Raw genomic sequence first — 16,708 nt, 5'->3', positions numbered from 1 at the left:
CCTAGGGAAGAGGCATGAACAAATTTATCTGCAGGATATGAAACATCAGTTTTACTTTATTGTTGATATAATAAACAATATAATATATAAAAAGTAACCCGAGTCAAAGATCCTTTAATTATGCGATAAAAAAGTGTCTTCTAGTGTTTTTCTCCTGACATTTAACGCATCCGTACTATAAGTTCATAATTTAAACAATCCCAAATTAAGCCCACGAAACAACAACAAAAGCCTTATAAGCCAAACCTTCAAATTTTACACTTTATATGGATGAATAAAGTAAAAACCAATAATTTATAATTCCAAGTGATTTCTGTGTAATTCTATAATAATAAACAGAGCATAAATAAGAATTTTTTTCACCATTAAAATATTCTTAACAGTAGCATATTAGTATTCACAGCGTTACTAAAAAAATAACTCCTAAAAAACTGTTCTTCCAATGGGATATCCATCTATAGACACATCACAAATCCAGGTACACAAATGGGTTCTTCTTTGCTTAAAATAACTTTGGGTGAACCCATGATGTATCTTCTTAGGTTGGACTCACGAAACTCTTCCAGATTCTTATGAAGTATGCACAACATATATCATTTGGGTATGTAATAAAACCAATGCAATCTACCACCCTCTTTTGTTACTCAATGCCAAAACCCCCCTAATTTATAAGCATTAAGTAGTTAGCCAGTTATTTACAAACACTGAGTTTAGTTTAACCAATCTCTAGCTGAAATCGAGACTCTTTCCACACATATTTTGAGATTACGTTTAGCTTTGGCTAGAAATTGACTGAATAATAAATTTGTGATTCAATATTAAGTGAATATTCCCCAACATAGTGTCTAAATATGTGAGTAAGATATGATTTATCATAGAGATTAGAGGGAGTAACAAAATCTCAAGAACTTCGGTCTTTGCCTTGAGCTTGGAAGATTCAAGAGTCCAACTTGGCTGTACACGTTTCGTTGGTGGTTTAGGCCATAAATGAAATATAGTTTGTTCCATGTAGATCAGAGAACTTACTTGTATCCATTCGCTACATACATTTGACCCTACAAAACAGCAACAACTCCTAATCTAATTCAGTAAAGAAAAAGTAGAAACATAATATATATTTATTTTGCTATAAAGAATCCTAGCAAATGAACAATTTCGACAAAAACCTAGAGTCTAAATCCGCAATTCAATGAAAGAAGACAATAATCCCATCTAAATTAACACAACAAAAATCATAATTAATGTGTAGAAATAGAGAATTGAGGATGAATTTGGGCTGAGAGAAGCATAACCATCGAAACGATGGAGATGCGATGCAGATTCGACAAACGCCATGAATTAGGTCAAGCTATAAATGAAAAGCCCTATAATATAATGTCAAATACTATCAAACAACACTTGAAAGCGCTAATCTAACGCAGCAACTACACATATCAAATTTCATGAAAAACAATAATCAACAGAGATAGTTTGAGCCTGAAATCTGAGAAATTGGAGAGCAATTCAAAAGGTGAAAAAGGGAAGATGAAAGTAAAGAGCCGATATGGTGTCAAGTGGAAAGGGTAGAACACGTGTAGTTCAGAGAAATTAACTCATCATTAGTTCATTGTAGTGCAGTGGGGGCATGTAAATTACACATTAACACTTGCACACAGAAAGGTAATGAAAGCTTTTCAAAAAGTACCTTAAAATGAACGGTAATCATGAGTCTTAGCAAGTTCATAAATATATATATATATATATATATATATATATATATAATTTATTGTTAACTTACTATATTGTTTTTACAGCTCATAAAAAAAACCCCAAACGCTACCAAAGGCGTTCGCTATATTAAATTATTTTTTTTGCCATTCTAAGAATTTGATTTACTGTTTATAAAAAATCAAATACATACATAATGAAACCATCAACTTGATAACAACTAAATCCTACTTAATTGAGGGGGAAAATATAGCACTTTAAATTCTTAGAACCAAAAGCTAACTATACCGACCATAAATTTGGCTATACTAAAATGCTAGTACCTTAACGAACCAACCCCTATTGACTGAATCTATCTTTTATCCCCGCTGTGAAGCGCGGGCACATCTGCTAGTACATAATTTATGTATTAGTAATTTAGCTCTTATCACCTTGATAACTAGAGAACTACTATCAAAATTGTTTTAAATTCTATCAAGTTGATTTTGTTACCTTTATTTTATCTTATACTCATAGTAAAACATAAAGGAGTCATGATGCCTAGAATACATATACGCCTAAGTAATAATAATTTCTAAATGTAACAGTTCAAAAAGAACTAATGTGAAATAAAAAAATAATAATGATGATTTAAAATTGTCAATCAAGATTTATCCTTTACAATATTATTAAATAATTCGTTCGGTGACGTCACATTCACAAATATAGTATCTCAATTTGATTAAAAATAAATAGTTAGAATATTTAAACTCTTGAATAATGAGATTTATATTCTTTTATCCTAACATGAAAGTAAATACATGCTTGGTTAACTAAAATCCTTTTTATGGGCTAGCATATTTAGCAAACCTCAACATATAACAGAATTATACTAAACACGAGGGATACTTAAGAGAGAGAATATAGAAACACTAAGCAGGATAAAACTTAATTATCTTACCCTCAAAACAACAATATATTTTTAACAAAATAGGTTGATGCGTATATGCATAAGAAATACCGGCATACAATTTGAAATATAAATGTAAAATCTCCCTTTATTAGAGATGACAATGGATTGGGTTTGAGACGGGTTTAAGTATTCTCAAACCCATACTTGATTATTAAAAGTCGTCTCAAACCCAACGAGTATTTGTCAAGTAATTACCCGTCAAGTGTCGGACATACCTGACTAGTTTCTAGTGTATCCATTAGTTTATTAAAATATCCGTATCGTATACCCGACCCAAAACCCATTAGGTTTCTATCAGGTTTTGACAAAATACATCTAATAATTTCAAATCTGACGTGCGATTTATTATGTATTATAAGTACGATTATTAAACATGTCAAAATAATGAAATCATAAATTCCATGTTCGTATCTCAACCATCAAAATCAATGAATTCATATATTGAATACTGAATTTGCAAGTTTGTGTACATTCTTTCTTAAAACAAGTTTCTAATTTGTTTATGATTTGAGTTTTTCTTCAATAATCATTTCCAGCCCCTTTATTTTTTTATTTTTTTTGAAAGATTACAACACCCTTTTAAAATACCAAAAATACCTACTAAAATAATAATAAATCTAAGGTGGAGTCATTTCCCCTTCCCCGCCTCGTCTTGTTCCTAATAAAATTGAAAAACATATTTTCATGGCAGACACAATCACCCTCCGACCAACCATCACCATCTAACACCTCCGATTACCCTAACCGACCACCTTGTTCCACCATAGAAAACCCATTACCGAAACACTAACTCTCCACCACAAGCCACTACCATCTCCGCCGCTTTACCACCAGCTCTGTCTCTTCACCATTATCTTCCATCTCTGCTGCCATCATCACACCATAACCCTAACCAACCACTGAACCATCGCCACCCTCACATGACCTGCACATGTCATGACTTAACTGAAAATTTTAATGATCGTTAGTGTAAAGGACAAAAATCAAATAAACATGTTATAGAAATGTTATAGAAAGGACATCGGCATCCGTAAATCAACAATGTTAAAGGACAAAATTTGTATTTCTGTCTTGAAACAAAAAATCGGCCGAAAATATAACTTAACTTTCTAGTTTTTTAGTTTTATTTTTTAGTTATTTATGTTTACTTTTTATTGGTTTTTCTTCTAATTTTTTAGTTTATGATTTGTATTTTTTTAATTTATGTAATCGTTTCCACTATTTTAATTTATGCATGTTAATTTATTTTATAAATATTATAGAAGATATATTTTAAATATAAAAATTACATTAAAATAAAAAAAAATAGAAAATGAAGAATGATGCGTGTATACCCCTATGCTAAAGGGTGATGTTGAATACTGAGGGAGAAAGCTGATTGACGTGGCGACCGAGAGAAATTGAGGCCATTTACAAGCATCAAGGATAACAGTAATGTTTGATTTGATTCTTGCACTTGCTTTCATCAAGTCAAAACATATTAAGGCAAATGATGTCGTTGCTACACAACTTAGATTTTGATCTCGTTGTCGTTAAATAAGTATTTAGATACATTAAACTTTTAATACAAAACAATTATCAACATCGAACAATTATTGTAGATGAATTCAACTACTAGATATATTTAAAATAAATAAAATATATATGTGTGTCGGCAATCTCAGGTAAATGAGTCAATCTTATCGAGTAATCGGGCAAATTAGAAATCGCATACCCGTCCTAAACTCCAAAAAATTTCAAAAACTAATCCCAAACCCTATTGCCCTATTGGGACGGGTTTCTGGTATTCCCAGCGATTTCGAGTTTCACTAAGACCGTTGGCTATGGGTGCAGAAGAAGTAGGAAGGGGGCGCGGAAGGGGGAGGAAGACCGCCGGGGGGCGCCATCGGTGGGGGCGGGGCGGGGCGCGTTCTGGACGACCGGCGCGGAAGTCTCTCTCTCTTTCTCTTTCTCTTTCTCTTTCTCTCTCAACCAATTCCTTCACATTTCTTCTACATTCTAACGACGAAAAAATCCCTCTGGAGAAGATCTCAGTCCACCTCCGGCTGCTGTGTAACCTCAACAACCACCGGCAGCTTCTCCGGCAACGTACCTCACGGATCCGGCAAGTACATATGGTCCAACGGCTGTATAAAGGCGATGGAAACGCGGCAAAGCTTCTGGCAAGGGTAGGTTTTCGCGGAGGGGTTATGTTAAAGGGCTTCGATGGCCCCTCACCATAGAGTGGCATCATACCTTGGGCTTCGATGCCCCCGACGCCCACGTGGTGCTGACATGGAACTGTGGAGGGTCTTCAAAGCCCCCCACTATAGCAGATAGCCTAACATCCCTAGGTTTCTCACTTTTATATTAATTTAAATTAGTCGGTTTTAAAATTCCAAACCAAAGCGAATGATTCGGTTTACGATGCATAACAAAAACCGAAAAAAAATAGAAAATAAAAATAAAAAAGAAACTATATACAATTTTATACGCTAAATATCTTTTTTTTTTCGTAATGATAAACTTTTCAAATTAAGAAAATCACAATCAGTCTCAAAACGATTTTCTTAGGGTTATGATGCATTTGATTTTATTTAGGAAAGGTAGGCTTCCATGATATTAGTTTACTAGGTTAGTAACATGTGTATTACACATCCTGAAAAATAATATAATATTAATTAAAAAATGTTTATACATTCAATACACGTTATACATGAAATCAAACATGAAGTATATGCCATAGCATATGAAACAATTATAATTATTTAAAAAAAGTCCATAATGCCAAACAATTTAGTAAGGTGTAACAATTTCTCATAAATGATATTATATGTTACACTAAATATAATAGTGACAAAAGATTAGAACATAAATTGTTCATAGAGGAAATAATTCAATGGAAAAAGTTTCCATATAGTTTGAAAATACCGGTTGTTTCAACAAACTTGTAATTTTGAACCAAATATGAACCCGAACCGCTTGTTCAAAGTAATATAAAACTAAAAATACATGAATAATGAATTGGCCTTTAAGTAAGAAAGCTAGGGATGTGTCGCGTTGATTTCATGGTGTCCTTTGGCTAGGAAGGTATGGGATGCGTTGATGTCGTGGTGTATCCTTTGGTTTAAAAATAGGACAAAAAATCATTAAGCTGGTACAATTGGTGTAAATTTTCCGTGATATGTTCTTTTGGGTTTTGGCTCTCCTCCGGGATGTTGAGAGTGTTTTTGGTTTCGGCCTTATTAAAATAATGTTCACAGTTTAAAAAAAATGATAATAAAAAAAAAAGAGAGAAGGAAAAGAACGGTAGGCTTCTATGACGTACAATTAAAAGTAGTTTATTTTATGGTCAAGATAATTATAATTTAAAATTAAAAAAAAAAATACAACCGATTTAAACGATGAACAAATATAGTAGTTTTACTATCATCAAAATAATAAAATAGATAAGCGTTGCTGCTCTTTTCTAAGCATAAGTAATCAATTTATTAAATTAAATTACAGCAAATAAAGGATCATATAATGTAGCTTATTTTATTAAGGTTACAATTAAGCTACTAAACCTATCATAACCGTGATATATCAAAATAAACCTACACTTATCAACTTTATATCAAAATCATATATCACAATCTAAAACTATATATTTGAATCCTACTGATATTCCACTTCGATTTCCACCCTATATAAATACTTTGCATGGAAAAGTTATAAATACCCGTAAGTCAACCATACTTCCATAGCAACATACCACCATAGGCAGATACATACTTCCATAGCAACGTACCACCATAGGCATATACACAATGTATCTACGTACTTTCGGTTTCGTGGTGGTCTTGTACCTGTTCACCGTGGCATCTGTCTGTTACGCTGACAAAAATAGTTTTCCCGGTGCGGAGGAGAAAGTTGAAATTCTGAAGTATTTGAAGCGTGTTAATAAGCCCGCGGTTCAATCTATTAAGGTATATTATTCTTCTTCTTAATTTACTTTCTTAGTTTCATCATATTTTCTTGTTGTATGTTAGCGAACATATAAAGTTGTTATGATTTATAAATTCTTCGACAGAGTCCGGATGGTGATATTATAGACTGCGTCAATATTTATGATCAACCGGCTTTAGATCATCCGTCTCTCAAAAACCATACCATTCAGGTTTGTTTCCTTTTTACCAGCTACGAGTTTATGGGTATTCTATATAACAAGCAAAACAAACCAACTATTATGATTTAAAGACTAATAATAACAATTTGTTTTTACAGATGAAGCCAGATTTTCTTCCAAATTGGATCAATAATGACAAGACTGAAACGCCATCCATGATGAATGGATCAGAAGCTAGACCACCGATTGCACAATTGTGGCATACAAAAGGTAAATGCCCACAAGGGACTATCCCCATTAGGAGAACAAAGATGGAGGATATACTGAGAACGGGTTCGCTCAAAAATTACCAGCGCAAAAGGACCGGCTTTCTTACTGCTCACCCGGATATAGTTGGCCCTGATGGCGCCAATCATGAGGTAATTTAACCATATTTTGTATATACTTCACAATTTTCTTTTTCATAATTTTCTGGTATTGAATTGGTTTTTTTAGTATGCAACATTACATGCACCAGCTACTAACGGGCCGACACGTGGAACAAAAGTAACAATGAATATTTGGAACCCAAGGGTTGAAGGTGGTTCAGAATTTAGTTTGAGTCAGCTATGGGTAGTAGCAGGCTCTGACTCGAGTTTGAATACCATTGAAGCTGGTTGGCACGTAAGTTCTTTCTTTATTTATATCCACCAAGTAGGGGTACGTGTGTAAGAAACCAAAAAGACCGATTCGAAAACAAAAACGTACTTAAGGTTAGATTTTGGTTTTGCATGAAACAAAAAACCTAATAAAACAAACCGAACCGAATTTCAAGATTTTTATCTTTTATTTTAAGTAATTTATAAGAGTTTAATAGATATGTAACTCAAAAATTTGTTGGCCAAATGCAAAATAATCAATTATTTGATAATTAACAAAATTATTGATACCTAAATTTATTATTTTTGGACAACTTTTTTTCAGCCTAAAATTTTCAAGCTTAAATGGCAAAAACAAAAACCGAACTGATACCAAAACGAAAACAGAAAAAACTAAAGTGAAAAAACCAAAACTGAATTGTTTCAGAAATCCAAAAACCAAAGTTTAGGTTTTTGATTTGGTTTTAGCCCAAAACCGACCCGGACCAAACCATGCACACCTCTACTACCAAGTATTACAATATAAAAAACTTATTCTTGCAACCTGTTTAAAACAGGTCGATCCACCCCTTTACCAAGACTCCAGGACCAGATTATTCATCTTCTCGACTGTAAGTTTATGTAAATTTGTATTAGTTCAAGTATGAGGTTAAATTTATATAAATTTGATGTTGTATATGTATAAACATTCTTCTTATGAAAATTATATTTTTGACAGACCGATGGATATCATGGCGTAAATTGTTACAATCTTGCATGCAGCAACGGGTTTATTCAAAATAACCGTGACGTTGCGATTGGCGGTGGCATCACTCCAAGTTCACAAATGGATGATTCTCAATATGATATAACCATATCTGTTGCTATGGTATGTATGTATATATTATATATATTGTCTAAATTCTTATTTTCAAATAAAGTTTCATTTATTAAAACATAAAGTGCAATGTTTTTAATAGGCAACTGATGGGAACTGGTGGTTGGAAGTTAATGGCAAGGCAATAGGATACTGGCCAAAGTCATGGTTTACGTCATTAAGCGAAGGTGCATCCGAGGTAAGTTGGGGTGGGGAGGTGATCAACGAACGCTTAAACGGGCATCATACAACTACTGAAATGGGTAGCGGCCGTTTCCCCGCACATCAGCTAGGGGAAGCAAGTTATATCAAAAATATTCAAATACGTGATCCATACGACAACATTGTGGATCCTCCATATATCCAAACCTCAATTACAAATCCCACTTGCTATGATATCATTACCAACTTCGATCAGAAGTCGGGGAGATACTTTTACTTTGGTGGACCTGGTTATAATGCAAATTGCCCGTGAATTCGAACAACTGGTTTATTAGGTTTTGTTTATGTGCTGTTTTAGTTGTTTTCTTTTTTATGTTCTAAGATAATAAGTTTGTTTGAATTTTTGCTTGTGTCATATTTTTACTTTGTCTATTTATCAATTTATGCCATATTTTACTTTGTCTACTGCATATTCTATATTAAGTTTGAGTATACAATAATAGAACATTGTGATCATACATTAAAGGCAGGGCAACTGAGCGAGAACATGCTCGAACTTTAATCGGCTTGTCAGAGTTCATCAATAAGACGAAAACGAGTGGGAACCAAACATTCTCAACTAACAACCATCATTAGCCAAAGTTTGGTTCTGAAAGTTTAGCTAGTAACATTCTTTATTTAACAACCCATTGAGTCCATTGACAAAAAGATTGTGTACATAAACAAACACGAATCAAGTAACAAGATACTGCATAATGATTACTTTGTTCAATAGTTCTTTCTTAATATTTATTTCCAACTTTTTTTTACCATGGCTTGAAAGGAGTTGAAGCACAAATATGGGCCAGCTAGCATGAATCTATCTTATTACATCAACTCATCTTATATTTATACAAACCATTAAAACCAATTGGACCCAAAAAGAATATCACCCTAACACCTCATCACTAACCCTGCTCTTCAAATACAAAATTAGTTATTACCCGCACACGATTGCAATTTCAAGCGGCATTTTTTGGCTTGGCGGCCTCGGTTCTGACATAAGTGAGACTACGGGCGGTGGTCGGAGACGGGATGGCAGTTGGGCTCGAAATGCTATCTGATGACGGATTTTGAGCATCACGTTTCCACTGGAAGCTTCTAACACCGATTTTAAATGGGAGGCGGGACCTGTATACACTCGGGATCTCGCCTCTCGGGAATGAAACTCTACCAAATCTAGATGCTGCATATGGTAAGCCCCGTGTCCCACGGGCCCATGCATTGACCGGTGCCACAAGAAGTTGATCCGAGTTTTTCTTTACTACCTATAATAAATACACAGAAAAAAATCCCATATGACAAAATACTGTGACGCTTAACATAGGATTTAGTTTTCAAGGAACCTGCCTTTTAACACTCCTATATTATCTCAAGTGTTTATTATTGTCATCATATTAATTTTTAATATTATATTTTGTTTCTTGTATAAAATTTTGGGATGTTACATTTTTCTGCGTCTTCCTTTAGAACACCTGAACCATTTTCGAAAGTATAAAACCGCAATCAACTGAGTCGATGAAGATATTTATATTATTTCGTCATTGTATAAGTCGGATACATGATTAATAATCAAGTATTGTTGGCTGATTTTGAGTTTCTTTTTGTTGAGACGAAAAGCTCTATAGCATAGTTACAAGAAAACAAGAACTAAAGAACATATGTTAGATGCTTCTTGTGAGAAAACGAAGAGCTAAAGGATTACACTATTGTCCCCGCCTTTTATTTCTTACCTAAGCGTACACAAGTTAATTATGCGATTCTCACAATTCTCGACATAATATTGATTTCTAAACTAATGTCCTTTGCATACAAAAACCTGTGTGCTCGTATAAGTTTTCAGCAAGTTTGTTCCAAAACAAACAAAAACAAATTGCAATCATATCTTAATAGCTGAACCATTGTCTCTATGATTGATTAACATGCAACAAACATAATAACTGTCAATGAATTATAGCATTCGAATTTATCAATTTTCTTTTTAACTTGCAGGATCTATTTCCCAAAGAATGTCACCTAGGGAGAGAGCACAAACATGATACGAGTATGCTAGTAATAACTAACCGGTCAAAAGTTTATATTATGCTCACAAACTAAGCATACAACAGCTGTTCTTGTTCTTCCTTCACTATATAAGGCAACGGTAAAAGATTTTCTGAATCAGCAAATTTATCGATGCAAGTAGTCGAATACGCATCAACCGGGGTTGAATCCAGAACCGAATCAGGCATTGCTGTTATTGTCTCCTCCATCAATTCTTTGAACGTCTAAAAACATAATCAACCACATAAATAAATAAATAAATAAATCTCAGTTTCCAAAATGTTCATAAAAACTGTTCTAACATGTCAAATGGGTAAAAACTGAAATTGAAAGATCATTAAGATCTTCTAAACAGTTTATGAAGAAAAAAATTAATTTTAAAGGGCAATTTCATAATATCATATTTATCCAACCAGACTTCGAATTTCATACCATTGTTTTCGAGACCAGATCGGTCCGGCCAGTCCGACCGGTTCAACCGGGATTCGGTAGTCTAGCCTGTCCGAGTAGTCAAGAAGAACCGATCCACATAAGTTATGTGAAATTGGGAAATGTTAAATAAAAACAACTAATACTGCCCCAAAGGATACTCAAGACCTGTTAGATAATAGGAATGTATTAGGCCAACTGGGCTAGCAACTTGTTTGTTTAATTCGATAAGTAGCAATATATTAATACAAATAATTATTCATATGTAAACTAAGTTTACCTTAAAAAAACTTCACAATAGTTATTGTAAGAAACATTTAATCTACGGTATTGGACTATTAATATGTTCATAATTTGATTATAGTCTTTTTTTCAATTACATTCCTAAATATCTGGAATTTTTATTATATTTTACATATCGTGTAATTTCTATATAATTTATGCTGTTATCTGGTTCTTAAATCCGAGCAGGCCAGTTCAACCGGTCCGACCAATAAACCAGTGATGCATCCGGTCCAATGTCCAATCCGGTTATGAAAGCATTGTTTCATACTTATCCATTTTCATTGAATTTGTAACATGACCATTATACCCTTTCTCCAAACTCTCGTATAGTCGTATCCTAATATAAGTTTTAAAGGAAGGGAAGGGTATAAATATCATAAATTTGAAATAGATATGCTTGATATTGTGATTTGTCAATGGCTGAATATATGATATTGCTAATGTTTGTAAGGGTATATATGAAATTAATCCCTTGATAAAAGACCAAATCAATCGAGCTTATTCTCAAACTTTGGTTACCTTGCAATGATGGAAAGCTGAATCAGCTTTTCGTTTCCACACTCCATTTCCATGCTCCCCCCCAAAACAGACCATATAAAGGCTGCAGCATAACAAGAATATATATGCAAATCAGATATCTAAAAATGCAAAGTAATATTTAGGTGAAAATGTAACAAATGATGCTTGTACCTTAACCAAATCACGAAGACTTGGTTTATTATTCCCATATATTCCTATGACTGAATCAGCATACACCTGGTACTTTTCCAACACCTACAAAAAGTTAATGAAACCAGATATAAATGCATTTAAATACTTTGAAAACCGAGGTTATATAAAATTGAAAAATAATATTGCAATAAACCTGACGACGTGTCACACAGCTAGGTGGTGCGCCATAAATTGCAGTATCAACATTTCCTAACAAGGCCCATGAACTGTCAAAAGAGTTGTTAAGAACTTTAGTAAGCGTGAACTAACAGCACGTATACATATACATACATAAATAGATTCTTCATATAGAGAGAGAGCTAAATTTTCATACTTGTTATACGCAGCACGGCCAACCATAACACCGTGAGCTCCTTCGTTTTGTGCTGCACGTACCTAGTAATTCAATATCAATAAATGTAAGATTACAACTTTATCAACATAAAAAGAAAAACAGTAACGGTGAATGCTGACCTCATCAATGCTATTAATGCCTCCATTAATTGTAAACCGAAGGTCGGGAAAGTCACGAAGGAGAGCATAATAGTACTCGTATCTGTACCATATGCAGCCAAAACCTCATGACAATTATGAATATATATATATATATATATATATCAGCATCTTTAAATCAATTGACTAATTACATACTTTAAGGGAGGAATTCTTCTATTATCAGCAGGGCTTATTCCATTCAATAAAGCCTTTCTTGAATGTATTATAAAATGTCTAGTTGGTGATTGAGATGAAACTTTATATATGAAATCACCTGCAAAACAAAAGATAAAAAAGATCAGTCAGTTTCAAAGTTGGATTATTTGTTCAACATATAAATCTCCTAAAACATTTTACTTACAAAGTTAGATTATTATTAGAATTGTAAAATTCTTGATCATCATATTTGGCATACTAGTTATTTATTAGAGTTTAAAATTTTGAACAAAGAAGTGTTGTGTTTAGGCTTGTAAACAAACCGAACAAACACGAATGGAGCATGTTCGTGTTACTTCGTTTAAGTTTAACCGAACAAATGCTCGAAGACAAACAATTAAACGTACAAGGTTCTCCTGTTTGTATTTGTTTGTTAAAAAAAATAAATGTGTTTGTTTATGTCCGTTTGTTAATAGTTGTTAATGGTTTAAACGAACGGTTCACAAACGTAAAAGAATGAACATAACTGAGCTAAAACCAATTAAAAGTAAATGTGAACAAAAATATGTTGGGCCTAAAAGTCATTAAAACTAGACTAAATGGTAACACGCCTAAAAAAATTATATGCATATTAACGAATGTAAGTGAATGAACTTAAATAAACGTAAATTAATAAACATGGATGAAGAAAAACGAACGAACTAAAATAAAGTAGCGTAAGCGAGCACCTACAAACATAAATGAACAAACGAGGTATCTGTTCATGTTCATTCGTTAAACTAAATGAACAAAGAATCCTGTTTATGCTCGTTTATTTGATAAATAATATGACTTACAGAGTTCATTGTATGAATCATGGTCATCAACACCAATACGACATTTAACACTAACGGGAACATCCGTATTAGCAGCAATGACATTCATAGCCTCAGCAACAAACTTCCCTTGCAAATATTAACATAGTTAAAATAACACAAATAGATGTTCTGCATTAGTTATAAAGCCATGTGATGTAGCTAAAGAACGCGGGTCAAACTTCAAACCTTTGGGTCAAGCATAAGGCGCACACCAAAACACCCATGTCCTGCAACCTTTGGACTGGGACACCCACAACTGCCAGAAGAAGAAATTGCATCATATAAATGAAAAAAGAGGATGACATTATAAAATATATTTTATAAAATTAATTAAACGTACTTCAAGTTAATCTCGTCATAGCCATAACTGTTTGCGAGCTGTGTTGCTTTTGCCAGATTTTCCAAGTTATTTCCACCAATTTGAAGTACAATAGGATGTTGGTCTGGTGAAAAGGCTAAAAATCTGTCCTGATCAATCAAAAAAAAAATAAAGTTAAAAGTCTGCAAATATAGAACAAATCATGAACAATTAAAAGGTGAAAATCGTCACAATTACTTAAAAATAGATTAAACCAGATGGGCAAAAAAATCAAAAGTCAACCAAAGTATACCTTATGATGAATACAACTACTATTCACAAACTAGACTTACTGAAGTAATTTCATTTTGTGATCAAATCTGACGGACTAACTTTTCCTAAATTTAAAAAAAAAATGAAAAGAGCACATTGTGTGTGAACCAAGCCCGACCAGGTTCCAAGATGTACCAAAAAGTACAAATACCCTAAGTAATCACTCTTCACGTTTAACAATATCATACGCACACAAAACTATGTACACACACACACACATATATATATATATGTATATGTTTTATGTCAACATAATCTCCATTCACCGTATCATCAACTTTGCACAAAACACAAGCACAACCAACTAAAACACTCGCGTACCAAATTCTTCTCCTGGTAAACAATCGTCTCTGCAGCCAGCATTTCCGTATAAAGCCATGCGTGTTTCGATATAAGGCGAGCCATTTTCCTGTAATGATTGTCCGTCCACTCCATCATCGGAGCAACACTGTCAACAGATTAAAAAAAACAAATCAAATTTATTCACAAAAAAACAAAGCAAACTTCCAGCTCGTAAGACTATAACATATTCTTATCATCAACATTTACCTGAACCAAGGAGGTAAATACTGTTCCACAACCATGTCGAAATTTGAAAGGCGCCGATGCTGCTTCTGATCGTGTGTATGCAAGTTCCTTGGTTTAGCAGTAGAAATTCCAGAAATGATTACGTTGGGATGGAATCTGCGATAGGTTTTTGGGGGAAAAGAATAATAAGGAGGTTTAAAAGAAGAAAGCAAAGCATGTCCTGCAGACTTCATGATGGTAGCATGAACAACCTATCATCAATTGAATGAAACTACAATTAACAACTGCCTAAACCCTAACCTAACATAAGTGCTGCTTAAACCTAACTAATTGTCCCCAATTTCTAGTGTAAGATGCAAATAATAATATCTACTTAAAGGTAATGCTAGTTATCTACTTCAAAATTGATAATAATATGTAAACATGGAGTGATTATTGAACATCAGAGAGTGAAAATGAAGATAATAAATGAATGACTGTAAGGAATTAGGGTTTTACGTAGCAAATCTGGGGTTGATTTCAGCCCTTGATGGATTGGCCGCAAAAGTCGTTTTGAAGGCTGGATTTGGGTTTTAAAGTGATATCCTATAAATACGTATCCACCCAAGTATATTATTAGGGTGTATCGTTACGGCCCCTTTTATCTTTTAGTTCATATGTGTTAGAGCGTTGCGGCGGCTTAGACTTGATCTGTGAAGGGACTCTAACGTCTACGTTGGTTATCTTGTTAGAAATTTGAAAGGAACCGCACCCTCTTTTTTTAGCTGCTTTTAGCTGATGGTAACTCGGTTGGTATCATTTTGTTTCGTTACAATACCGTCAAAAAAAAAGTTATGTGGCCAAAGTTGAAATGCTAAAAGTATTTGTGTTAAAAGTGTAAAGGCGCAAAATTTTGATGACTAAAGTTTGAAGGAAAAATAACTTTAGTGTCCAAAGTTAAAAAACTAAGGGCATGTTTAGTTCACAGGAATTCATGAGATTTCATTCGAATTGAAATTTAGATTCCAATCCTTAGTGTGTTTGGTTGGGAAAAAGAGGATTTGGAATTGGAATTAGTTTCCAACCAAATCATATACTTGATGGAATTCAAATTACATCAATCTCTGGAAGGATTTCATAGGAATGTTGTTGAATACCATAAATAACCCCAGCCTTTACCACCCGACATAAATCGTGGCCGCACTAATCAACACCGCCACCCATTGGCCGCTACCAACCGACGCAGTAGCCACATCACCCACCACGGCCCGACACTCAGCGACACCGTCACAAATCAGTGAGTTTTTATCATGTTATTTGTAGTTTGTGAAATAGTGTGTATTAATGTGTGTGTGTGTGTGAATATGTGCATTAGATCTCTGCATATTATGTGTTTGAAGGGACAATTATGTCTGTATATTTTGTGTGTTTTAAGGGGCAATTTTGTCTCTTTGTGCATTTTTACATTCCAATTACATAAACAAATATACTAACCAAACACACTAGGGACTTCAATAGAATCCTTTCAATTCCAATTCAAATTCCAATTCCAATTCCAATTACAAAGAATTCCATAAGCCAAACACCCCCTAAAAGAATTTTCCATATGTCTCTTTAACTTTGATGGCCGAGTTTGCCAAACAACCCCCAATTGTGTTTGGTAAAGCAGTGCAAACACCACACAAAGTCGGTTCAAAGGATTCAAATGCCTTACAGAAGCTGAAAAAAAATGGCCATGCATTTGCATCCCTCCATCTATCTCCCTCCAAATTCTAATTCTTATGCATAATGATTAGCATTACCTAATTGTATTAGAAACCATCCATAATCATTACAAACTATAGTTACCATCAGTTACATACAAAGTTAATCGAAAATAGTGAAATTTATCATGAAAAAAACAATGGTAAAGGACAAACTTACTTGAACAAAAACACTTGCTCAACAAAAAACATTAATCCACATCACTGTTAGTCAAAATTAGGCATCAGCACTATACTAAATAAGTGCGACGAAAGGTGGTTTAGGGTATTTACTCTGATTCCAGCTACACATGTAATCATTAAGAGCAATTAACTACATTAATCAAGATTACTTTTACTACCGCGGTTTGTGTTCAATATTTGCAAATATAAATAGTTATAAAAAGTTTG

At 33.7% G+C, this 16,708-nt stretch overlaps 1 protein-coding gene and 1 pseudogene across 2 annotated transcripts; one reads left to right on the top strand and one right to left on the bottom strand.

The window, feature by feature from the left end:
- The first annotated feature begins 6,447 nt into the window (after positions 1-6,447).
- On the top strand, positions 6,448-8,731 carry LOC143578977 (protein neprosin-like). The gene is made up of 7 exons (XM_077062404.1): positions 6,448-6,606; positions 6,711-6,797; positions 6,905-7,165; positions 7,242-7,409; positions 7,942-7,995; positions 8,103-8,252; positions 8,344-8,731. The coding sequence occupies exons 1-7, from the start codon at positions 6,448-6,450 to the stop codon at positions 8,713-8,715; spliced, it is 1,251 nt and encodes a 416-aa protein (XP_076918519.1). The 3' UTR covers positions 8,716-8,731.
- Positions 8,732-10,354: 1,623 nt separating this feature from the next.
- Positions 10,355-14,988, bottom strand: LOC143578981 (uncharacterized; annotated as a pseudogene). Its single transcript, XR_013143372.1, has 12 exons — positions 14,598-14,988; positions 14,370-14,496; positions 13,758-13,885; positions 13,604-13,673; positions 13,397-13,499; positions 12,561-12,678; positions 12,384-12,465; positions 12,244-12,305; positions 12,064-12,136; positions 11,889-11,972; positions 11,718-11,799; positions 10,355-10,708 (listed from the first exon to the last, which is right to left on the bottom strand). The product of XR_013143372.1 is annotated as an uncharacterized LOC143578981 (transcript).
- Between the last annotated feature and the right edge of the window lie 1,720 nt (positions 14,989-16,708).

Source organism: Bidens hawaiensis, unplaced genomic scaffold, assembly GCF_021521415.1.
Source record: "Bidens hawaiensis isolate Kalapana, Puna unplaced genomic scaffold, B.hawaiensis_p1.1 tig00029414_1, whole genome shotgun sequence".
Lineage (NCBI taxonomy): Eukaryota > Viridiplantae > Streptophyta > Magnoliopsida > Asterales > Asteraceae > Bidens > Bidens hawaiensis.
This window is presented reverse-complemented; position numbering and strand designations above follow the sequence as displayed.

What these genes read in the sequence shown, in the direction of transcription:
- LOC143578977 (XM_077062404.1), top strand. Translation starts at nt 6,448, where the DNA reads ATGTATCTACGTACTTTCGGTTTCGTGGTGGTCTTGTACCTGTTCACC. An exon ending in TCAAAAACCATACCATTCAG is followed by an intron (nt 6,798 to 6,904) that starts GTTTGTTTCCTT and finishes TTGTTTTTACAG; the next exon opens with ATGAAGCCAGATTTTCTTCC. An exon ending in CTGATGGCGCCAATCATGAG is followed by an intron (nt 7,166 to 7,241) that starts GTAATTTAACCA and finishes TGGTTTTTTTAG; the next exon opens with TATGCAACATTACATGCACC.